The following is a 26,252-nucleotide window of genomic DNA, read 5'->3' as shown; positions in this document are numbered from 1 at the left end:
CTGTCAGGATTATTAAAACTGTAACTGTGAACGCTGGATTGTATTCACAGCATATTGTGTATTGGTGCATGTGAGCAGGTCTGATCAGATTAGCGATGAGGATGTTCATGTTCTGTCTGTGTCTCCTCTCACCCGTGGACGCATGAAGACAGCTTTATTGTGTAGGGGCCATGTCTCAGTCGTAAATGTTACCCAGCAGCTGTTTACGTACGAGTGACGTGTACAATTCCACATATGTACTTACTGTATACTCTATATACTTACTGTATACTGTATGTACTTACTGTATGTACACAGACAGTAAACTTCCCTCTCGTTTGAAGCATTAACGTCATATTCCAACAAAAGACGGTGAGATTGAAACAGTTGATGACAGCAGATTAAATCATCTTGACGCCATCTTTGGCATCCACACACAAACACACCTGTTTTTATTAGAGCTCAAACAATGAATCGATGAATCGATTACTAAATTAATCGACAACTATTTTGATAATCGATTCATCGGTTTGAAGCTCTTTGCATGATTAAAACAAGATTTCCGATTTAAGCTTCTTAAATGTGAGTATTTTCTTCATTTCTTTGCTCTGGATAACAAAGAAATCATTAAAAGTGAATCATTTTGGTTTGTGGACAAAACAAGACATTTGAGAACACCATCATTTCCAGGTTTCACAAACACCGGTCAACATTTTTTATGGTTTTCTGATATTTTATGGACCAAACAATTAATCGATTAATTGAGAAAATAATCCACAGATTAATCGGTTATGAAAATAATCGTTAGTTGCAGCTCTAGTTTTTATATCTTAGTTGTTATGATGCAAGGGAATGCATTATGCCAACCCCTTACTCTAACCCTTACCCTAAGTGACTAACCCTGACCCTAAAACCAGGTCTTAACCCTGAAAAAGCACAAAAATGTTCGTACAAAGATAGGTTTATATGTTTTTTGGACCTCATAAAGACATAACACACATTCTTGTGCAGCATCCTTAGCTGGGACAACCTTAACTTATCACAACTAAATCTCCTAACCCCAACCCTTAACCTAAACCTGACATTAACCTAGTTCTAATCCTAAAACCAAGTCTTGACTTAAAGATTGTGAGTAACGGCCAAAAATGTCCTTGATTCCCATGAATGGATATGGTTTTGTCCTCACAAAGATATATATGCCCTCTCACACAGACACACACACACACACACATATGCGAGGCAGCTCAGTTCATTTCAGTGTGATTGGTGGGAGGAGATAATGGCACAAAAAGATTAAGTGTTTTAAATTAAATGCCTTTACACCATGTCGTTTTGTAACTGTGTGTGTGTTCCTTTATTCTAGTTGTGATAAAAGCCAATAGACTCGCCTTCATAGTTACGGGTTCCATGGTAACAGTGTGTTTACCTTGCGGAGGTGTTTTCACACCAGGCTCATGGGAAGTCAGCTCTGATACACACACACACACACACACACACACACATTATTTCAGTTAAATGCCAAGTCACTGGTGCGTGTGCAGACATTTACTGGAGGACGATTATCAACACTGTGTGTACAGTATGTAACCACCGTGTTTATTAGTATTTCATACTTGTTATATAAAGTTAGAACACATCTGTTTACATGTCACAACAACATGTTCAAAACTGATTGATCACTTATTAAAATGGCTGCCAAGGCATTTAGCAACCAGAGCAAAGTTGTATAATAATAAGAGAGCACATTACAGTCCTAGTGATTTATTTATTATGATCTTATTTAAAATTTTTCAATAAAAGACACGTGTATCCTGTGTCCCTGACCACAGTCAGCGTTTAATAATACTAAAAAAAGGATTTAGGTCATGGTAATCTTTGACAAAGTACACGTGAGAATAAAGAACCAACAATGGCAGAGTTGGAGTCACTTCATATCAGGCACAAAAAACCCTTATTAAATTTAATATACACTTTATTTTAACCGTTGGGGGAGGGGAAAGTTTATCAGAAGGTTTTAAAGTGTGGGGTCACCGCAGGTCTGGAAGAATCTCATCTCAGGCTGTTTCCATACGTACGTCTTTAGAGTCAGATATATTCAGTCTGTCAGGGTTTGGTGATTGTTCAGCACGAGCTTCATGGATTTAGAGCGAGCAGTCGACTCTGACGGCTCGAAATTGGCGCCGCCGCGGTTCATCTTTGCGGAACGTCTTCTTGCCGCCATTGTGGTTTTAAACAAAGCTAATCCCGTGACGTCTGTGGCTCTGGAGGAGGTTTTTAACAGCTCCTGCTGAATTTAATGTCATAACACAAAGCTCTGCCTCATTTTGTGCGAGTTTCCTCAGATAACTTTCACGACTCTTTTGTGCTGTGGACGTGTATCATCTCACGACCACGCTTCACTCTCTTCTATATTTATTTGATTCCTTAATAAGTCTGTTAGCAGCAGCTGTGGTCTCAGAGAACTGCTGAGGCTTAGCAGCAGGAATTTTAGACGTTTGCTTATTTGTTGGTGATTGGATTGGGTTTTTCTCTTCTTCTTCTTCTTCTTCTTCTTCTGTGCAGATCATATAGATTTTCCTTCACTTAATGCAGAGCAGCGTGTAAACCCATTTTCATCAGCTTCTTGTCCTTGCATTGCATCACCTATCATTTATCAGTCTATTTATACTCTCCATCTGACCATGTATTCTTCATCCCTCCATCTCTGCACCATTCTCTTGATTCTCATTCTCTGATTTTTATTCGTCCATCTGTCTCAGTCTGTTCCAGATCTATTCCCCCCGCCCCCACCCGCCCCGCCCCCCCGACTTCAGAGCTCATTCCTTCTGTTTTTTGTTTTTTTTTTGCTCTTCCACATTTGCTGATTTTTCATTTTTCAGCAGTTTAATCAAATCTAAATATAAACATAAACCGAGCCTCAGTCCACCTCAGTGTGTGTCCTCTGTCAAGATCAACCACTGTCTTATTTTAGTGTCTTCACTTTACTGCACGTGTGGGTTTTATTCAGCACTAATCCACAGTTAAACCAATGGATTGGTCAATTAGCAGCACAAAGAAACTGCTTTATTTCATATCTGAAACAACGAGGAGACGTTTGTTCTCCTGGAAACTCGTGTGATTTCCTAAAAGAACACGGCTGAGTATCGAACTGCAATACTTGTGGTTTTCAATTATCGATTGATATTGTCCTTCGATATCAGGTTTTGATACCTAGAAGAGGTTCATGTCATCCAGTCGGTCAGGGAGCAATAAGCCTGAAGCATCCTCTGACCATGATGTTAGCTGAGTCAGTTCTACAGTAAACACAAAGACAAAGGTTCTTCTGTCAGTGCATCAATAAATGTTCCGTCCTGATGAGAACAAAGTTCTGGCACAGGAAACTGTTCAGCGTCCTGAGGAACCCACTGTTAGTGGCCATCTAAATAGTCCGTCATCTTCTTCTTTGGTTGTCTTCTCTGTCGTCTTGGTCTTCTTGGCCTTCATCTTCTTTGTCTTCTTCTTCCTCCTCCTCATGTTTTTCTGATCAGAGCTCTGCTGGATTTCTCTGGGCGAATGATTCCCTTCCAGTAAAAGTAAAGACAACAAACCAAACCCTCTCTCTTGGTTCGCCTTTATCTTCAGCTCTCTGGAAAGCCTCAATAAATCTGCTTTAAAGGCTTCACACTTGAGAAGCCGCTGAAACCAGCTCGTGCTTCTGCGTTTACATTTACATTCATCTCAAAATGTGCATTTACACTTTAATACTGTACATGCATCTCGCTCAGCATGTGGCACGTCTATTTTCAGTCCTGCTTTTGGAAGAGGAGGAGGAGGAAGAGGAGGAGAGAGTTAATGTGGGTGGACACTCATGGAGTGAGGGATTAAATGTCTCTGACTGGAAACAGAGGTTCACTTAAACCCTTCCTTCTTACGGCTTTTCACTCTTTCACCTCTCCTCCTTTTCCTCCTGTCTTTGTCCTTCCTTTCTCCTTCCACTCTCTTTCACTCCTTCCACTCTCTTTCACTCCTTCATCCTCTCACGGCTCCTTTATCGCTGATGCTCTTCATTCTTGGCCGACGTCCCAGCCATCACTTTGTTCATGAGCCCTTTTTTTTCAGAGGCGAGAAGATTCATTCATTCATTCATTCATTCATTCATTCATTCATTCATTCATTCATCCATTAATCCAACAGGGGGTTATGTTTTTGGTTTGTTGGTCTTTCTGTGTGATTGTGCAAAAATGACTTCTAAGATTTTCTTTCAAGTTGATAAAAGAAACAGCCTTTTATTTTGAAAATATGGCCTGGACGATCATCTACTCCAGGAAACATCCTGCACGCTGACTCTTTGACTGAAGGCCTTAAAGGCACGGAGGGCGGTGAATGCTCTTCTGAGCTGCTCAACCGGACACACCCTCCTTAACTGTGCTGCACATTAGAGACGATTATTTACTGCCCCAAGGGGCTTTTTTATCCTGATACATTAACTTCATTATTTCAAACTAGTGTTATTATTGAAAAGTATCAAAGATTTAATGAAATATTACACATCTGCATCTTTATATGTTGATTTTCTGGGTGACTCCTGCTACACCTGCAGTTTTCTCTGCAGCCTCTGTGATGTTCCTGTGGCTTTTCTGAGGCCTCTGGGCAGTTGTTCGGCTGTACTGTAGCTCACCTCGGTGGTCATCTCCCCCCCTCCCCTTGTTCTCTGCCAGTTGGAGGTATTCTCGCCTCCTCATGTTCTCCGTGTGCCTCCTCCTCAGTCGTCCCAGGGAACTGTGAGTTCAAGCATCACAACTTGCCTCGAGCAGTCAGATAATAAGACTCAGCTCAGGCCTGGAGTGTTGTATTTGCAGTGTGTTCTGGGAACTGCAGCTGCTTCCCTTCATGGACTTAAAGTCAAATAAATAACAAAGGAATAAATATTCTTCAAGCAAAAATGGAACACTGCTTGTAAGGATTGACTACTTTTAGGGGAATATTAGAATTCTCTCTTTGTTTTGAGTAAACATCACAGTTTTTCACAAAATAAAAGCACTACTTCTTAAATTTCGACCCCAAGTACAAGAACTACTTGAAGGGTGTGTTTAGGGTTAAATTCGTAAAAGCTCGTCCTGCGAGACTCCACTTTGAGGAAGATGGCTGAAAGCCTTTTGCGTTTCCGTGGTTACTCTGTCCACACATGCCGCACCATCTTGTCTCTAATGACGGTGTAAATGCAGAACAAAAAAAGTGTTTCTATTAGAGCTGCAACTAAAGATTATTTATTTATCATAATCCATTAATAAACACAAACTCTGTTCAATCTCAATATTTGAGGTTAGATGCTGATTCTCTGTTGATATAATAATCAAACCAAACCTGCAGCCGTCGCTGAGGTCAGTACAGAATCATAACACACTCCTCGGTTACTGTTACCTGAGTCGTGAGAGAGGACGAAAATAGCTTAAGAACACGGGGTCGGGTAAAAGATGATAGCTCTGCTCTCAGCTCAATGTGCTTTTATTTTTATTGAGAAAGTTGGATTATTTTACAGATTATTTTACAGCTCGAGCATAAAGGCACAATAGTGACGTCCGATAGCCGTTACAGGGCGGAGGGACTTTAACCTAGATATGAAAAAACAGACTTACAGTATATTATCGTTGACTTTTGTTTTTGCACAAACACGGTGGGAAAACCATCGGGCAGGGAGAGAGGATTACAGGAATCAGGTCATTGTTAGATCATGAAGAATTCATTATTTTTAAATCAAAACACTGTAATATATCTCAAAGGCTGCAATGTATCGGCAGAAAGTTTGTTTCGTGATACGTCAAACAATTCATTTCCTCCTGTAGAAAGAAGACACAAAGAAAAAATGTTCTCCTGGTTTTATTTTTGGAAAACCTCTCACCTCTGAGCAGACGAGATGAGTCACATCCAGCAGCGCTCCGTGTCTGGAGGAGAATGAAGAATGAAATAATGTTTTCATTTAACTGGGATTGGAGTTATTAAAACAGTCATTTCATTAAATATCCTTTAACATGACTTCAATTAGACGTCAAAATAGACAGTCTGTGGAAACCTTGTGTTTCAGCCCAAACACTGTCAAGTTTGTTTGTTTGTATCCATATTTGGATATGATTCATGAATTATACATTTGTATTATTCCAGGAGCCACAATAATCCAAGTGAGGTACTGTACAGTAAACCACAGGATAATATCCATGAGAAAGTTTTCATGTAACTTTACCTTTTATACATTTATAGAAAAACCTTTTATTGTGGAAATCAGCACTAGAATCTTGTGGTATGTCACTTATCCAACATCAAATAAATTACATAAACAATAAAAAAAGTCTAGCAACATAAAAATATGATATTTCCACAGAAATAACAAAAAACAATTCTAGTCAGATTTTAGCAATTTTTGACACACATTCCCTCGAAAACCACTTTCAGACAGAAAATGTTCACCAGGTCTGATGCGGTCACAGAAATCTGAGAGTTTTGGGGCATGTTCACGTTTTCAAATATGTGATTCATTTGGAGGAAGAACAAGAAGAAGAAGAAAAACTTCTTCTTCTCATTTATGGAAAGTAACTGCAGGATAAACATACTCATTAACACATTAAAACAAATAATGACATAATATCCAACAGTAATGTAAAACCAGGGCTCTTATATCAACAAACATGAACTCCACCGACACACACACACACACACACACACACACATCAGTTTCATCAACTCGACGTAAAATTCTCTGAAGTTGTCCCGCGGTTCCTTCGTCAGCTCTCCCCGGGATTTAGCAGGAACCAGGGTTTGAGCAGCACCAGCAGCACTTTTTGACAGGATGTCAGTCCACTGATGAATAATAGACGAGCTGCTCACAGTGTCAGACTTCGCCCTCGGCCTAAACCCGGAGGGATGAAGCGGACGCAGCAGTGTCACTGTTGATTGTGGATTTCATGACAGCGTCTCCTCAGAAATGTCAAACCTGCTGCTTCAGTTTGACAGAAATAACTTCCATGAAAAACTCAACTCTGCATTATTTACCGTTATTACTTACCAAGAGTTATTGAGAGAATGTTGAAAAATGTCAACAAACCAACAAAGTATTTGTTTATAATGATTTTTTTTGTTACATGGAGCAAAGTAACCCCAGAAAATATTCATATTTAAGAAATCTTATTTTTAAATTGACAAAAAGGGCAGCAGATAATGTGTTGTTTTCCCTCCATGTTGTTTCAGATCTTATCGTCAAACTGGCAAAAGACAAGTTTGGAGCTCTTCACACGGAATATCAAAAGGTAAGAGTGTGTGTGTGTTACTGCTTTTATTTTGTCTGCTTAGAGGTCAGGGGTCAACAGACATTTTTTTGTCCCCTTTCCACTCAAATAAAATGAATCTGGAGCCACAAAGAAACCCATTTGACCCATCAAATGAAGATAAAGACATTTAAGAACTGCAAAAAGAAAATTGTTGACATTCCGTTGCTGTTAATACCTAAAAAATAAAACACTGAATAACTGTTTTAGGAAAAGTTTAATCCTTAGTAAGATTCAGTGTAATTTATGCTTTAGAAGACCCACCTATGTGGATCCAAAGATTGAAGTGTCAGGAATGGCCTTGAGGCTTTTTAATTTCACTTTTGAAGTTAGACATTGAATGTGACTCACAGAATATTGCAACACCTTTAAGATCGGCTCACTTTGAAAGACCAAAATAAAATAAAAATAAACATGTTTTTTAGAGCCACAGCTTTGCAGACCCCTGCTATAGAGGAAGAAAACACTTTTTTGCTCCAGCCGCTCTGATACTCGACAAATGTGCCTCTCAGATACTCTGCCGTCCGTGACTCCTCTGGAGGAAAGTGTTAATAGGTTTTTGGTAAACCAAAGCCAATAAGGTCATCTTTTGACATCTTTGTCACCGCCCAGAAATACATGGTAATTGCTTCTGTTGCACAATGTGTGCATTTAAAGACACAACATGGACAAACAAAGACTCACTCATGAATACATTCTGTGTGTCTCATTTATTACTGTCTGTGTGGATTTGCATGCTGATGACGGACGTCTTTCATTTCTCTTTTTTGTCTTTTGTTGTTATTGTTCATCCACACGTCTCTGTTTTCTGTCTTTTGACGCTGACTTGCCTTTGTCTTCTGCATGTCCTCTCCATCTCATCTGGCCTCCTTCAGCCAGAGAACATAGTGCTGAGCCTTCAGGTAACGTCTGCACACTGGATTCACTGTCAGACCCGTCCATCCCCTCCTGTCGTCCCGCTCCATCCTAAAGCAAAGTCAGTGGGGTTGCACAGCAGTCGCTAAAATTCCACTTTAGTCTCTGAATTTTGAGTTTTATGGCTCAAAATCCCATTTTAACCCTCAATTTAGTGCATTCCTGTGTAGTGAGAGTGTCCTGACTAAATAATTAAAGTCTAATTAAAAATGTATTATTAACCTTTCAAACTGAGCTTTTTTACCTACCGTCTCAACGCTAACTCTCATTAGCATGTTGTGTGGCCACGGTAGCCACAACAACAACTTGTCTCTTGCACAAACCACAATCTGCTCCTCCAGGTTTCCTCAGGCGTTGTGTTTTCTGACAGGCGAGTGTTCAGTCGCCCGTGACAGAGATAAACCGGCCATCTCACCTGTGAGCGGCTGACAAGTCAACTGAAACACTGACACACTGCGTCAGAAGTTCAGGGATGTTCAACTTTCAAGTGTTGACCACTTAAGTCTTGAAGTACAAATATTCCAACAATCAAATCATGTTTTTGTGTTTAGCCGTGACACTACACAAGGCTTTTTTTCCTGTTTCTGATGTTTTTAGTCCAACACTGGACATTACTTTAGCAACATTAGCAACACTTGCTACTTATGGCGCTTTTCAACGATACACTTCTAGCTCTACTCGGTTAGCTGTCAGTCACGTCACTTTTCCACTACTATAAAGTACCTTCTCAACGTGTGTCGGGTCGTCATAGCGCGAAACTGCCGTGATTCACGACACAAACACACAAACTAGTGACGAGCAAAGCAGTTGTTTTCAGTATACTGAATCATTCGAATCAGTTGATACTGAACCGCTTGTGATCACTGGCTTTCAGCAGTGCTGTCGCTAAATACACCAGACTCCTCTAGATATTTCCTTTCCTAAATGCTGGAGATTAACGCACATTTTCAGGTTGTTGAAGTGTTTCTTAACTGATCTGCAGTTCGGCATATGTTCGGTTTGATTCTTGTGCCGGACGTCGCGCTCATGACTCTTCCAGTGACGACGTTCTCTGACCAATCAGTGGCCGGCAAATCTGTCAACGTCACATTTTTAGTATCGGCTTTTAGCTCGCTTGGAACCTCGTCAGAGCAGGTACTAAAAAAAAGCACCAGGTACGAGGTTCTATCACTGATGGAAAACCACAATAATGAGTAGAGTTGAGCTGAATTGTGCTAGAACTGTATGATGGAAAAAATGCCAATATTTAGCCACACACGAGTCTGAATCTCCTGCAAAAACATGTTAGCATGTCAGCATGTTACTTACATATGTGTCGTGATGTCGTGTCACATTGTTGTGTCACACAGGCGTGTCATCTTGTAGGGTTCCAGAGATAAGGGTAATGGGGGTAAACATGAAAAAAAGGATTTGGCCTTGGAGTTTACATAAACAGTTGTGCAGCCCTCTGACTTCCACTGAACCTTCTTATCCAACTCACTTAACTGCGTTAAAATAGCATCTCTGACTCTGAAGGTGTAGCTCCTGTGCTCTGTATCTCATGTCAACAGCAACTCACAGGGCAGCAGCTGCACTTGTGTGAGGATGTGTGAACTGTAATGACTGTTCAGCTCACAGCTGGTCGGCCGTCGATTGGATTTTTCTGCTGCATTTTCTTCCCCTGTGTAAAACACAGACACACAAACGCTCATATTTTACCTGCTGATGTTTTTCTACAACCGTCATTCTACACATACGCTGAGAGAGTACAGCCTCATAAAAGCCTTGCAGTCATAATCATCGACACAAATCCTCTCCATGTCACCGCGCATCCCGCTGCCTTTTTATCACGTTAATAAGTCGCAGCAATTACTTCTCCAGTTTCTCCAGAAATATTTGATTTCACTGTCATGAAACCGAGCCGCAGTACGCTGCTAACCTGATTCTGCACTAGAGCATAAGATTTATGACTCTGGCTCAGGTTTATCAAAGCAACTAAATCCCAGAAGTGACTCCAAACTTTTCTTCAGGGAACAAAAAGGAAAACAGGCCCCGTACCTGCGCGATGTGCCACTTAAGCACAGAAGAGGAATGTTATCCGGTATTATTAAGGCTGGAGCTGCTGCTGTCGCTGTCGGTGTATAATCCAGTGTACTCTCAAGCAACTTGGAATCACATCATTAATTTACTCTTTTATATCACAGGTAGATCAGACCTTTATTTTTGAGTGTGGAAGTCTGGAATCTACTTCCTTAGCAACCTCGCGGAAACACTCAAACTTAGCAGGAGGACGGTGTGAGGAAGTGGTTCAACCTGCAGCTGAGTTTCATATTCCAGCCTCTTCTCCTCGACCTGCTGCTCTTCTGTAGGTTTACTTTCAACCATCAAACAACAGAAGAAACCATGGTGTTTGTCAAAGTTGTTGTTCCACTGATAAATGATAGACGAGCTGCTGTGTGTCAGACTAGCTCTGCTAACACTTTAGCTTCTTCTGTCCAGCCCAATGCTCTTTGAGCAACATCCGTCTGTTTGTTCCATCTCTGTAATATCTCTAAATTGTGTCTTGAAGTTTGAATTGGAGATGATTATTCCCGCTCTTTATGGCCTCAATGTTCCGATCGTTTTCGAGGACACGGTACAGTCTGTGTGCTGTGTGTAGGGAAACAGCATTTTGCTCAAGGACACTTTACGTTGATGGACTCTGACTTCTGAAGCTCCACAAAGTGCCCGCCTTCGTCACTTAGAGACATGCTGCCAACACATCATTCAGCTGGTTATTGGCGGAAGGTCACCTTCTTCTTTCAGGGCACTTGTTCAAGATAAAGCTCTGGTCCAAAAATAGTCTGAGCTGCAGGACATCGAAGAGCAGTGGAGACATTTTTGACCTTCTTTTGTGAAGTATCGCCAAGCAGTGTTTGGACTGTTGAGACACACACACACACACACACACAGGTGCTCAGTGTGTGTTTTTACCCTCAGGAGATACTGGATACTGAAATGTGGGGAATTACCCCAAAGTGTCGGGGGGGTAGATGGAATTTCTTTTGTGGGTGGAAACACACACTGATTCACTGATGGAGGGAGAGTGAAGTGGTTGTGGCGCAGAATAGAAGAGGCATGAATAAAAGCAGCAGAGGTAACTGCCATCTCAGGTGACGTCCAATCTGTAGAGAGGAGACTTTGTATCAATCATCCTAAAAAGAGACACGTTGGCTTCTTTTAAAGCTGATTTAACTGTGAGAATAACAGCGTTGTAAGTACAGCCTTCCTCTTTGTTCAGGGTGTTTTGGATAACCTTCTTGTTTTGAGTCGTGGCAAGAAGTTTAATTTATCAAACTGGACCATTCACATCCTGTCACTGTCACCATGTTCCTTCCTGTATCTCGTAAGTCTGCTGTATTTTCCTGACGCGTGCAGCCACAGCCGTGACACGTCCAACCACCATAATTACATAAAGTGTTCAGAAAGATTTTCAGAGTGGACCAGAGAAGGTTTCATTCCTCTGCAGGTCCCTGGAGAAGCCGCTGACCTGCGAGGGAGACTGAGATGAGTGTGAATCAGCCGTGAGAGCCGTCCGTGCGTCCAGTCAGGAGCTCGGACAGCAGCCGCCCGCTTTGATCCTTTTATAATGAGACGCTAACGGAGCTTCATCGTGACAACTTACCTACAAACCTCCAGTGTAGCCGGGCGCAGATTAAAGCGGCAGCGCTGTGGTACATGACAGGAGGGAATGTAGAGGAGCTGAACCTGCCGACAGCAACAATTTAGCAGGAGGACTTTTTCTCTTCACATTGTCACCTTAAAGATTTTAAATATTTAATCAAATTATAGAGACCTTGTAATGAGAAATGCAATTTCATAGGTGAGTTGTAGTCAATCGCACATTTCACTGCACTCACTTCAGACTTTTAAAATACGTTTCGACATGTTAGTCTGACTATGATGACATTGGGTTAGTCAGACTAATGTGTCCCGATAATAAGGTTTGCAGTTGAATCATTATTGTGTGTTTACAATCAATCGGAACCAAAGTGGTTTGGAAAGAGCTTAGAAGAAGACGAAGAAAACTGCGAGAAAATCATTATGAAATCATTGTGACTGGTGCATTTGATTTAATTAAAGAGTTTATTATTGAGTTTAAGAACGGGAAAGACAGGATTCTCCCACAGTGATTAGTGTTGTATTGTTTTTTTCAATAAATCCCTTTTGGATAAAGAGTTATTTTTAGATTTGTTGATCCTAAACCTCCTAGTGTGTGTCCTCCCTTCTTCCCTGTTATATTGCTGTTAATCTATCCTTTTCTTATCTCCTTCACTCCCTTGATTCAACTGGGTTTTATTTCACCTCCCTCCCTTTATTCCCCTCCTCCTTCAAATCTGATGCCATCTCTTTCTTATCGTCTTTCATTATTCCTCATCTGATTTTGTCTTCCTTCCCTCCCTCCCTCCCTCCCGCTGACCCCAGGTCATCTACTACGAGATAGGCTTCGTGGTGTGTGCGGCGGTGGGCCTGCTGTTCACCGTGCTCGTGCCGCTCGTCGGCCTCTTCTTCTGCATGTGCCGCTGCTGCGACAACTGCGGCGGCGAGATGCATCAGCGCCAGAGGAAGAACGCGGACTGTCGCCGCGGCCTGCTGGGAACGCTGCTCTTCTCCACGTCGCTGGTCATCACGTGAGTGTGACGCCATTAGCTAAGCTAAATTAACATGCTAACAGGAAACTAATAAGTCTAGGAAGACAAAATAGTGAACTGTTTTGTCTTCCTAGACTTGTTAATATCTGACGTTTGAATCAGGCGTCTTTCAGAATGACAATTAAAAATGTGACTTGCAACAACTTATAATGGTGATAAAATGCAAATTTTGAGTCAAGCTAAGTGACAAAGCGTTAACATGCTAACAAGTTCATAATCCGTTTTAATGAAGTTTTGAGTTTTTTTGTAGAATGACAGTTCATTTTGTGACTAGCTACAGCTATGTGCTAAATTTGATTTGAGCAAAGTGACAATTTGCTAACATGTTAACAGATAATTGACCTAGTGAAACAAAATGGCTGAATATCTATAGGTTTTCATTCGCCTTTTGATACTAAAGTTTGACCTTTTTTTATAATGGCATTTATAATCGTGATAAAAGTGCTAATTTGGTGACAGAGCGTTAACGTGCTAACACGTGCACATGCATGCATAGGCAAAAATGTGAGGAAATCAGCTGACGTGATGGCATGTGCAAACTTCTCTCTGCTCTAACATGTTCATTTAATGTGTCCTTATCACGCACACACACTCACAAATGCTGGTCATCAGCCTCATCAGCCCCCCCCATGCTGTTTGCTATATATAGTATATAAGACCTAGTGAAGATATTATGTGGCAGCATCCTTCATATTCATGCTTAGTCCAAGCATTTGTCATCATAATTTGCAGGGAATTCACGCTCCAGCTTAATATACTCTACACTACTTATATATACTATAGAGATTTTTTTTTTATAATTATCATCATTATTATATTAGCACACTATATATATATTTGTAAAAAAACAACCAAGTGACAGCTCGAAAATCATAATTATAGGAAGTTTACATGGTGGAGGCGTCTTTTCTGGAAAGTTCCATCCTCACCTTATTATTATGCTCAGCTTACACATCCTTCACCAGCCTCCTGAGTTTATTATAATAATGTTCTAGCTGTCATTTCCCCAATTTAAATGCACACTTGACAGTTTGGCTGATGACTACATCCAATGGGAAATGCAGCAGCCGAATTAGCTGCCATGATATTATCTCTCATTAACTGCTGCGATATAGGGATTTTTGAGTGTATATGGCTGAACTGTTCTCCTCTCTTTTATGACACACTGTTTGCTTGGTCATTTATGTGCATGTGGCTTTAGTCGGTGTAGCTTCCAGTATTGATCTTGATTGATTCTCTGTGTCTGAAAGGTCACAAACCTTGTTTTTGTTTGCAGGACAAAAAAACAAAAGTCTCACAAATCAATACACACCTCATGATCAAAAACCATGCACGATGCTGTGCAGCACCTGTGCCGCACTTAAACCCTGACCCACAGTCAAGGACAATTCCCCAAGTTTTGGCCCCGATCTAGCTCTTCCACCAATCTTTAGTGCGTTCTGATTTTATACTGATTCCAACAGATTATCTGGCCAATGGCAAGATGTGCAAAAAACAATATCTTGATATTTTGGGGGGATTTTGTTAATAATAATTAGTCGATATCCTTTAAAATTGTGATTTTAATTACAGATTATGTCCCTGGACACAGTGTTTCAGGAAAATAACTCACTTAAATTTTAGGGTTCAAGTACAAATTCAAAGGCTTGTAAGTGAACCACAGTGTAGGAACATTGCACTCTGGGTAAACATTCACATGTCATGTTCTACTGTTTAGGTAAATTGTGCAGCAAACACACAAAAGCAAATAATAAAAGAATTTAAGACTTAGTTTCGGTTTCTCCTTATTAGCATAACCACACACGGCAAACCTGTGTGGCAGGGAGGAGGCTCGCGAGGGCGTCTCGTGGTCATGTGACACTCATGTGGGTGTTTTAAATACTGTAAAACAAGAATCATGATATGATCTTATAGACGATAAATCACCTCTAACGTCGCTATTATACTTGAACAGTTGTGGATCACTTGTGTTTAACACACAACACTACACCTTGTGTCCAGGAGACTTGTGTGATGTACAGTTTGGTGGGTGAGTGTATGGATGTAAGTAGTCTTTTTCTGTGCATGCAAAGGGACTAAACTAATTTAATTCTCAGCGATTTAATTAATTTGGGATATCATTTTAGAAAAGTTCTGTTTAATATTCAGAATATATATTATAATATAATAATATTCTCTTTATTTGCACCCTGACGTAAATGAAGCAAATAGCCTAATAATCATTAACTTTATATGTAACATGCATAGCATTTACATTTTTTTACAAAGAAATTTTTTTTACAATTATTAATCATTTCAAAATAAAAGTCTGCGTCTGTATCAAGGTGCAAAACTGATAAATAAAACATTTTCCCAGGATTTCACCGAAATGACATATGCTTTTCATTTTCTTAACATGCTGTTGCACAACCGGCCCGGAAATTGAGGCAGAGTTTTGATGAGATGAAGGAAAACAATGGAAAACAAAGCAGGATCAGGCTGGAAATATGTTGAACATTCCTCCGTATGAGCACATTAAATCTTCATCTGTATCTCTCTGGAATAATTTCACTGGAAATGAAAACAACAGGAAACACAATCCACTCTCTGTGACGTTCTCGTCTCGTACTTGACTGAAGGGATGCACCAATCTATTTAGTTTGATGTTCTTTGACTTTCTGTCCTCATTGGAATGAAGCCCGGATATTAGAAATTCCGCAGCAATATCCAAGCAGCAGTTTGAGAGCATCCTCTGAGCTCTTATTAAATCTCCCAAGCTACCAGACAGAGATGCTGCACAGGCTCTAATGAAGCAATTACAGGAGGGAGAAGGATGAGTACCCGAGCTCCGAGTCCACACTGCTTTTTACTGCCACTAAAAAGAAGAAGCTAAAAGCCAGACCCAGAGAAGCGACAGGGGTGAATCATTTTCCAAGATGTGTTAAAATTGGATAAAGTGGGGGGAAGAAAAAAAAAACAGGACATACAGGTGAAAGGGTGAGGACAATAAAACTGCAGGAGATGAAATGAAAACATGAACTCAGAACAAACAATTGGAATCACAGATAAATCGGGATTTCCAGTTGATAACAAGGCTCTATAATGTTCTTTTGAGCCTCGTTATCTATTACGACCACGCCAAGAAAAGAATCGAAACGTTCATCGAGTTTGAAAACAAGAGTTCGTTTAGGCCCTAGATTACACGACTAGCCTTAAAGAACATTTCAACAAAAGTACCTTTTGTGTGGGATGAATAAAGTCAAATCTAATCCAAACTAATTTAGTGATTTGAGAGATAAATTTCAAGATTAACTCCCGCTTCAACAGAAGAAAAACAATACATTATAATAGAAGACAAGAAACATCTAACTTTACGTCCACGTATCGGCATTCTTCAGCACACAGACCTTTAGAGTTCCTGGTAATCTAAAAAGTCCTGAGTAGGTTCTTCTTTGGGCCAACGATTGTGGTCGAGGGAAAGTCTTTCCCGGGTCATTTCGGTGGAAACGCACTGAGGTTTAAAAAAATCCTGGTTTGTAGAGTAACAATCTATGAAGTCTGAAGTCAGTGTTGCTTTGTGTCTTAATAATCAACACTGTAGATACACAGTAAACACATTCACTTCATTGTTTTCAGTTCCTTTCTGCCATAAAATGAGGCGTCCTTTTCTCGGCAAAGACGTCACAACGGCCAAGAGAGTAATATAGTTTTAATAAAAAGAAGAAGAAGAGTCATGGGGGAATGATATAGAAGCAAATGTTCTTGTTTTCCATTATGAATTTTGTTTTTATTATGGCAAGAAAACTGTGATAGTTTCAAATCAAAGGACAAAATTGACTGTGTGTCCTTCAGAGGAGGAAACACTCATGTCCACTTTGTCGTTAAAAGGTTCAAAAGTTTACTTCCTCCTCCAGACTGATGTCCTGTTCTTACAGTGGATTCAAAAGTGCCTTTTAAAAGTTATTTTAGACCCCCGTGCAGCGTGGACTCATCTGCTCTGCCTGAAATGTCACGTCAGCCTCTGTCACTGTCGTATTAAAGGGGTTTTAAGACGATAAGACAAATGCAATGTAGTAATGAAATGTAGGACGACAATTCACTACACTTCTTCTTAATTACATTAAATAAAAGACTTTTAAACGGCTAATTTAAAGTACACAAGATCAATTGACCCTTTAAATACTGACTGCTTACTTTATATCGATGGATCCTGAGAGTCATTTCCCCACAAATGTGACCATTACTGACAAGAACATGCTTATTCTGCTTCTGTTTGGACAGAAAGGATGTAACGTTATTGATATGCCGCGTCCTTCATCGTCCTTCATCGTCCTTCCGTTTTTTTCTGCGGTAAAACTTCTCTCGCGTCACTGACACTCTGCTGCCGTCGTCTACGTCTGCCTTGACAATGATGAATGAATGACATCCCGTGTGCAGGTGCGAGAATGTCACCGGATACAACATGTTTCTAAAAATCTTAATTTAAAAAAAACCCCAACAATTTGCATTTGACACTGAAACTCAACACACTGTCTCCTCAGAATATTCAGCGCAGGAAGTTAACTGAGAAAACTGCAAATGCAAAGACTTAACGTGATGAAGGAAACATTAGGCCACTGTCACAGATCACTATCACGCTGTTATTGTTCACGTGCAGATGCATAGTTATAATCCAGCGGGGGATCAGGTCAGAATCAGTGCCAGCACGTTTCTAATTACACTTTTTCACACGCAACAGAATCAGAGCTGGACACGATTGATTACAATCAAACTGAGGGAAACAAGAACGGGCAAAAAGGGGAAATGTGAGAATAGGAAGAGATGAGATGATGAATAAACGTCCCCTGGTGCATCACCCTCCACTGTGAAGGTGATGCTCGGTCACATCCCAGAGGAGCGGCCAACCAAAAACCTGTGGCTGTGAACATGCACTGCACTCCCGCGCAGGCTGCAGATGTCGCTCGTTTTTCTCTCCAGAAAATCACATGTCTCTAAAACACTAGAATCACCAAATGAAGCTGATGCTCACACAAGTGCAGGCGTCGTATTCACACCTTCACCAGGTCAGAGTAGGCGAACGAAGATGGAAATCTTTGATTGTGAATCTCTCTGGCGTCGAGCTCATAGTGTGGCCACACTGACAATTACAGTCAGGATGAATCTGTGTAATCATGTTATCGTAATAATGAACGTAGGCTAAACAATCTACAACCAAACTCGCTGTTGTTTGTTAGTTAAAATGTCGGTTGTTTTGTTTTTTTTCTGTAGAATTTGTGCTGATGTGTCCTGAAGGATTCCACGCGGCACATGATTATTTATTCAAGTCAAAATAGTTTTATCTTGATTTCCATCATTTGATTTCCAACACGTAGGCACAAGCGCACTTTTCATCACCGTAGTTACGCAGTTACAGGAAAAAATTCCAACAGTTTCTGAAAGCTGAGAAGTTGCACATTAAAAAGCCAACATGGCAACGCCTGTGCTGTCTCAGGAAAAACGGAAAATCCGCGTCTTTGTCGCCAAAGAGGAGCGAGTGGAAGATGTGTACATAGTTTCCATTTTTGGCCTGTTTTGCACATTGAGAGATGTGTTACAGTATTGTTAAGATTTGAACATGCAAAACATGTTGTTCATTTACAACTGAGGGGTTTTTCAAAATAGAGATTTTATTTTTTCTTCATTGTGAATTGTTAAAACAGTTTTTCAACACTATTTAGTTATTTTCAAATGTCTCCTTGTATTTAAGTTATCACCATTTTGATCCTGGAGCACAGCAGATGTTTTTGAACATGAAGACTGTGAGTCTGTAGAGTTTAAACTGACACCGACCACATCCACGAACGTCTCCATCAGTTTCTGGTCACGTCGGTGCAGAGACAACGACTCGACAGAGGCAGTAACATGAGAATAAAGCTGACACAGCACACACACACACACACACACACAGAACAACAGCTCAGTGTGGACGAGTCGGAGCCGCAGGCAAAACAAGTGCATGAGACACAGAAGCAGCTTCTGTACACAATCTAACACTCTCCATCCTCTTCTGCCGTCATGCAAAAATGACACAGAGCAGGAAATGTCCTTGTGTTTAGGAGAAATTAGGTATTTTTTATCAGGCCATGTCTTCAAATTAACTACAAGACGCCATTATTTTAGACAAACAGAGGAGAGCATCAATTATGAATCATTTACAGACAATTATAAACAAATAAACCTTCCTGTTGGTCGCCAAATTACACCTAAACATCTGTTTTGATGTCATCAGTGCATTAATATTACTGTTACTATGCATTTTTTAATACATTTCATTCAGAAGAGTGACCCATTCTTCCATTTTAACTTCATAGTCGTGAAGGATTTGCATTCACAAATATCTTTTCTGTCGCTTTTAAAGACATCCATCAACGTTCAAGGTTTTTCTCTTCTTCTCTTTGTTGTTGTGGTTGATATATTTTTTTTCTGCAGGCCTTTATTGGCATGAAAAACAGGAGAGGAAATAGAAAACTAGGACTGCACATCCTCCCACCAAGTTTCGTGAAATTTGGTGGAACTCAGTGTGTCGGAGTTTTTGGGCACTTCCTGTTTTGTGGCGAATGGTAGAAATCCACCAAAACACGCAGAGGGTTGCCGCGGCAACACCCTTTTTAATCCACAAAACCTTTTGACAACTTTTCACCTTTGATGTGTCTTGCACAAATTGGCATGTTTTGTTTATCTCGGTACAACAAACGCGCTCGGACGAGTTTGCTCGGATGAACGGATATAATAATAATCTGAAGGATAGGAAGGAAGGATTGGATCTGTATTACATATATATATATATATATATATATATATATATATATATATATATATATATATATATATATATATATATATATATAAATATATATACATATATATATATATATATATATATATACATATATATATATGTACATATGCTGTACACCCACATACTATATATATATATATATTATAAAATCATGAGTCTTTATTTTGCTTCCAGTGGATATTATGTCAGTTTGTGTTAAGTGAACTGAGTGGACACATGTTTACTTTGCAGCTTTACACAAACCACGGCCAAGTTAATTAAGTGGAGAGCTCGATGTCAGATTCTCTGTACGTCCCACATTTTATCATGTCTCCTGTAGAGACCTCACTCTCGATAATTGTTCCAATTCTCCCTCATCGCTGGTTTGAAGCCAGAATCCATGTTTATTTATTTTACAGATTACTTTGTGTAAAAACTGCTCCGTACAGATGAACGTACATGTTTTTTTCTTCTTCTAGATTGATTGGGACACAGTTGTGTTACATCAGTGATGATAAGGCACAAACTGTAATGTATGAAGAGGAGAAGAAAGACGTGAATAAGGCAAAGCCGCAGGTCTCAGTGATGGGTTTTTTACGGCTCAGAGATGTTCACTGTCATCGGCTCTGAGGATTTACAACCCGAAATAGCAGCGTCTCCGCGCTGATGGAGCCGTTTTTCTTGTTTTTTTTTGTGTCATTGGCTATGATGTAACCTCATGTGTGAAGGTCAGAAATGTATTAGGTCGAATTCTATTCAAAAAGACTTAATCTGTGGTGACTTAAATAGACACATTGACACATAAATAAAGAACACTAATGTAACGTAGATTAACAACGTTAATGAAAACTCCCCCCATAAGAAGATAGAAGGTTAATAAGAGGTTTGGGGTGTTTTCTTTTCATCGCGACGTCATGTCGTCATCTCAGACTCCGTTTGTTGTGTATAAGCTCTGGACAAAGTTTGCAACTATGAAGGCTATCGTAAATGCTAACACATTAGTGATAAAATATGCTAGTTTAAATGCTAACACGTCAGCAACAAAGTCCGCTAGTTTAAATGCTAACGTGTTAGCTATAAAGTCCGCTAGTTTAAATGCTAACGTGTTAGCGATAAAGTCCGCTAGTTTAAATGCTAACGTGTTAGCGATAAAGTCCGCTAGTTTAAATGCTAACGTGTTAGCGATAAAGTCCGCTAGTGCAGCAGAAGTGAGATCAGCGTCTGGCATTACCAGAAATAAGAATTAAATTTAAATTAAAAATTTAAATTTATTTTGACTTATGTATCTACAGTATTTGTATATCTTTAATATGTCGTTCTTCATATTTATGGTCAACGGGATTAAGAAATTCATATCAAGCCATCCTCTGTTTTAAAGCGTTGGCCGTGTTGTCTGACAGATATGGATTTTCCTTATTCATTGATTGATTATTTATTTATTTATTGTGTTTGTGTGTTTATATATGGGGGAGATTACAGTATGTTTAAGAAACAGACAGTGATTCCCCAGATGTTAGATACTAATTTAGTTTAACCAATAACTTTATTATAAGAAAAAGAATAATAGAAAGGAAGAAGAAAATAGACGGCGCATAGAACCAAATATATAACTTAGATTGGTTATAAATGAAAGAAAACATATTTTTATTCTGTAAATTGGTCGACTTTGCTCCAGTGAGTTCAAAACTTTAAGACTCCCGGTGATCAGCCTCTCACTGAGAGAAACTCTGAATCTTCCATGCCCACGCAGACACGGTGAACCTAACTCTTGTTGTTTTCCTGCTGCAGCTTCTTTGGTTCTTTGCATCAACGTCTCCAGTATAGTGTAGTGTGTATGGAGGCTGCGTCGGCACTGAATATGTTTTACATCAGAAAATGTGTTTGAGGCAGAGGATGAGACAGAGAACAGTGAACTTCACAGCTCATTTGTTGCTTTCCATTACTCTGCGAGGAAGCAGGGTGTTGTTTTTGTATGTATGTGGCAGCACAGTTTGGAGGTTATTGGTCAAAGGTGTAGAGGTCAAAAATAAGGTCTGAAAAACACATTTTGGAGAAATCTTCAGAGATAATAAATCAGGATGGCACATTACGGGTTCTTCCTGTCTGATACGAATACCGATATCAATCAGATACAGTTATTTTAGACACATTTATGCCATTTCAATCTAATTTGAGACATAATTCTCCAACTGCCTTACAAATATTTTTCTCCCATAATGCAGAAATAAACCGCCCACAACATTTGGATTGTATTGGATTTTTCCACTAGTGATTTTGATCATTATCTGATCAATACTGTGTATCATATCGACTCATCCCTAAGCCTAAAACCTATGTTGATCAGAAATTGATTATCGATCAAGTGTGACATCATGAATAAGTGTATGTAGATGTAAAATAAATAAATCACGTCCTGTGTAGTTTAAAAATGAAACTTTAGAGCAAGAAGAGGGTACATTTATTGGGAATAAGCAGATTATATCAAATTATAATGTATGATTATTCTATTTCAGCAGCATGTTCTTTTTTCTTTAACCAAAATAATAACAACAATAATAATAATAATAAAAAAAGAAAAACACTATATAAGATGGTTAAAACAGAACAAAATGCATGTTTACGTTCTTTTTCCAGAAACCAAACCTACGTCTGCAGGCTCTGGTCAAAACAAAGTCAGATTTTTACCTCATCACAGTCGTTCTGAGCACAGATGCTGCAGGAGAGAGCTAAATTAAAGTCATCACTCTCGCTGTGTTTTTGCTCCTCACTAATCTCACTTAATGGGCAAAGATCTCTGCTGTTATAACCAATCACTGCCAGGAGATTTCGTCCCCGAGAACTGACTTTTAGTGCTGACACCAAAGAAACCTTTACACTCTTACGTCTTAAGTGTGTAAAGTCAGGAGCTTAATCATTTAAAATGCAAATCAAAGGTTGATTGAAAGCACAAGGTTGGCTGGTCAAGGCTTAATAAAGTGCAGGAGGTTGTCATGGAAACACTCCTTCCAAAATTTGCTTCATGCCAAATATTATAGCAATCAGAAGAGTTCTGGACCAAATCAATGAAAGTGTTAAATCTAAACAATTAAATAAGTGAGTAAAAGTCACTGGATGAATAAAATTGGATTTTACTGACACACAGGACTATAATCACATAATAACATGTAGTTTAGATTTCAAGGGACAACCTTTAAATGGCATTAAATACATTAAAATACATTAAACCAGCCCAACTACAGACAGGTCTAACCATAGCATCAGAAACTGGATTTTTAAAGACTCATAGAGTAATGTTTCCACCACGGGGACTTTTCTTATTTACCTGGGATTTTGTAAAACCTTGGTGTGTTTCCACTGATATTACCCAGTGAAAAACTTTCCCTCGACCCTAAACGAGTAACTACTTGCCACTGGGGACGTTTCAGATTACCAGGAACTCTACAGGGGTGGGGCTGTGTGCTGAAGAACAATGATTCACTTAAACAAAGTGAATCAAACAACACTTAAATGCATCGAGGTACTGAAGTATGGCTGAGGGTCACTGAATGCACCTCAAAGCATTGCTGCTTAACTTAAGACGTTTTTCTGGTTATTTATCGCACATCTTCAGCAAAATAGACCTTTTATAAAGCAGTGGTGACTCATAGTCAATAGCAGCATCCATGGCTGTGGAGCCTCCATGCAGAGCAGTGATCTGTGTCTCCATGTGACAAGCAGAGATAGATCAGCCATCGGCCTCTATCGGAGCCAGGGTCTGCAGATGCCGATAGGTTGTGAAATGTCCTATTGGAGACGATTAATCAGTCGACCTCCACTGTGGACTAAAGCTGTTCTCATTTGCTGCCGTCTGAGCTCAAGACTTCAGGCAACCGCCTGCTTTTCCTGCTTGTTGGAAATGCCCCTGATTTCAGATTTTCCTTCTTTTGTCTTTCTCTCCTTCGGTAGTTTTTAAAATAACAGTGACCTTTTGCGGCTGTTTGCACAAGCCTGAACCCTACAGGCTGTTTTGGCTCATAGTGTAGCATTCATATCATTTCTGGACTGTTTACTTTGAATATAATGGTCTGTTTGTGTCACACTTAACTTATACATCGTCCTTATGAGGACGAGAAGGAAAAAGGAAAAGAAATTTGGCACAGTCTTCTTCACAGGGTTGTCAGACCCAGACCAAAAGGCCCTGGAGTCAGAAAGCTTAAGTATTCATTGTCTGCTTGAATCCTTGTTAAGACGCAGCGCTACACTTGGAAGCTGGGCTCAGACGGTGACCTGGCCAATGCCGGAAAACAAAATTAAACAGTGCATAAAAGGAATTTAAGAATAGCTACTTGAGGGGGTTAGAGGGCTGTTAAATGTAAAGAAAACAGGCTAAACAGAGGCTTCACTGAATAAAATGAATACAAATCACATCTTTGAATTTACAGTATAGAAAAATATTGGCTTTGAAGATAAAAGATAGAACAGAATATACAGTATAGACAACAAGGCAGGAGCCACGGTAACAACTGTAATCGTTCTCTGCCACAGAGACAGGATAATAGAAGTCCAGTTCCAGCAGTGTCAAAGCAGGGACGGGCTGAGAGACGACTGTCCCAGCCTGGCTACTACAATCACACTGAATGAAAGCCATTGTTGGGAGTTTGTAAAAGCTATGGAGGCACCAGACCATGTAACACTCACTACCCAGCCCCCAGTAGTGGCCTAGATTCTGGGGCGCTGCACTAGTTTGATGCTGTTGCGGGGTTTCCACCCTAAAGGAGAGTTTCATGTGTCATTTGGCTTCTGCTCAAACCATAATTACGGTTCTTTTTACAAAGTTGTTGGAGGTGAACTGTCCTCCTGCCGTGTTTTAATTGTCTCCCGTGGTCAATAATAGGGCAGCTATGTGGCCGTTAGCCATTACAGTTTGCGCTGAAGGTCAGGTCATCACTTAAAGAGCTGCTGATGTGGATACTGCTTGGTCTCAACCTTACATTGTCGAGCCTTAACGGATTTTAAACTATGCAAATAGGATTCAAGGGAAAGGCTGACTGAATTTGGTTGAACTTGGAACCGTAAATCTTTGTTAAGTACATAGTTAAAGTCATAAATGACACTTTTAAAGAGCAGTGGCCTTTTAAAGAGGCTGATGCTACCTAAAAATTACTACCCAGTGTTTTTTGTGAAGACAAGGATGATTCAGCAAATCAAAAGTGTAAACTTTTGTCGGAAAATGAATATGTTTGAGTTTTGCACGACTGAAATAGAAATGTTAAAGATTTATTTTAAAGCTGTTGTCTTTTGGCTAACTTCCTGTCTGTTGCTACTGTTAGCTTAAGCACCTATTCAACATGGACGGGGTCGTCGTAGCATGGCTGTGCGAAACCGCCGTGATGGTGTTTTATACGCAACACAAACTAGTGACGGGCAAAGTGTTTGTTTTCAGTGTAAGTAAAAAGATTAGTTCAGTACTTCCTGCTAGAACTGTATCACAGAAAAGTTCCATAACAAATCCAAGACTATCAGAACACAGTAATACTGTGCAGTTTTATATGTATTTTTACTCAAGTACTCCATTGACTGCAGTTTTTAGTACGTGTGTATATTTTTACCATTTAATACAAAGACAAAGAAAACAAATAAATCAGGATGACAAGATAAATTGTGTTAAGTTGAAGCCTGCGGTTTAAAAGGAGCTTTTTCATAAATCATAAATCACTTTTTCTTTTTTGACTTTTTCAAGAAAACACTGACAGGTTTTGTTTCAATTATTTTCTGCCTGTGAACCTCGCACTCTAACTTAAATCCTCTCTTCTCTGCTTTATACAAAATTCATGAGTCTTTTTTCCACACACAATACTCTAGTGGGTTGTATGATGTTGCCTTAAAAGTATTTATTTATATTTAATTGAGTGGAATATTCAAGACACCATTAAATGTTATATAGAGTGAAGGTGGTATTTTGGTCATGATTAGACCACAGCGGGATTAAATCCTCATATGTTTCTTCTTCTCTGACATCCATCTCTTTTCTGTCTTCCCCCTCAAACGTTGTTTCATCACGTGTCAGGTAGCAGAACTCAAACTTAGCCAAACTTGACTGTGTTGAAGGTGGGTGACGGGCAGGTCGTTGGAAACCGGTTGGCGTTTTTCCCTGAAAGAGTCTTTGTTGTGCTGCAGATTCCAGTGACCTTGTGGGACACCAGCGGGGAGAGGCAGCGAGCGAGAGACAATGAATAATAAGGGGAGGTGAAGGAGAGAGGGCAAAAGAGGAGAGAGAGAATAAACTATGAGGATGTTAAAACAAGGAAAGCCTGAGGGTGGAAGAAGAGATTGAGAGACAGAAGAAAACATGGACTTTTAGTGATTAAGACACTTAACCAGGGACATGGAAGAAGGAGACATTTGAGAGAGAGACAGCGTGAAAAGGCAGAGAAACCGTCGGACAAAAGGCTTTTGTTGTGAAAGTGGCCATTTTGAATCTTCCCCTGGTTCCGGATGGCTCCACTTCACCGTGTCCCAGCCTAGTTGTTTGGCCTAGTTTCTCATCGAGTGTCCACATAAACGATGACAGCGTTTACCCACACGCTCGCACACACACACACACACACTACTTACGGC

At 39.9% G+C, this 26,252-nt stretch overlaps 1 protein-coding gene across 15 annotated transcripts in view; it reads left to right on the top strand.

Annotated features, from left to right (window-relative positions):
• The window catches only part of prom1a (prominin 1a), a 65,336-nt gene that overhangs the window by 14,034 nt on the left and 25,050 nt on the right, over positions 1-26,252 (top strand). For 11 of the 15 annotated variants that reach the window (XM_044041015.1, XM_044041024.1, XM_044041013.1 and 8 more), the window contains exons 2-4: positions 7,198-7,256; positions 8,150-8,176; positions 12,633-12,838. In XM_044041015.1, coding sequence (XP_043896950.1) covers positions 7,198-7,256; positions 8,150-8,176; positions 12,633-12,838 — 292 coding nt within the window. The remainder of the gene's footprint in view (positions 1-7,197; positions 7,257-8,149; positions 8,177-12,632; positions 12,839-26,252) is intronic. The other 4 variants (XM_044041022.1, XM_044041016.1, XM_044041020.1 and 1 more) reach the window with 1 other exon arrangement.

Source organism: Solea senegalensis, linkage group LG12, assembly GCF_019176455.1.
Source record: "Solea senegalensis isolate Sse05_10M linkage group LG12, IFAPA_SoseM_1, whole genome shotgun sequence".
Taxonomy (NCBI): domain Eukaryota; kingdom Metazoa; phylum Chordata; class Actinopteri; order Pleuronectiformes; family Soleidae; genus Solea; species Solea senegalensis.
This window is presented reverse-complemented; position numbering and strand designations above follow the sequence as displayed.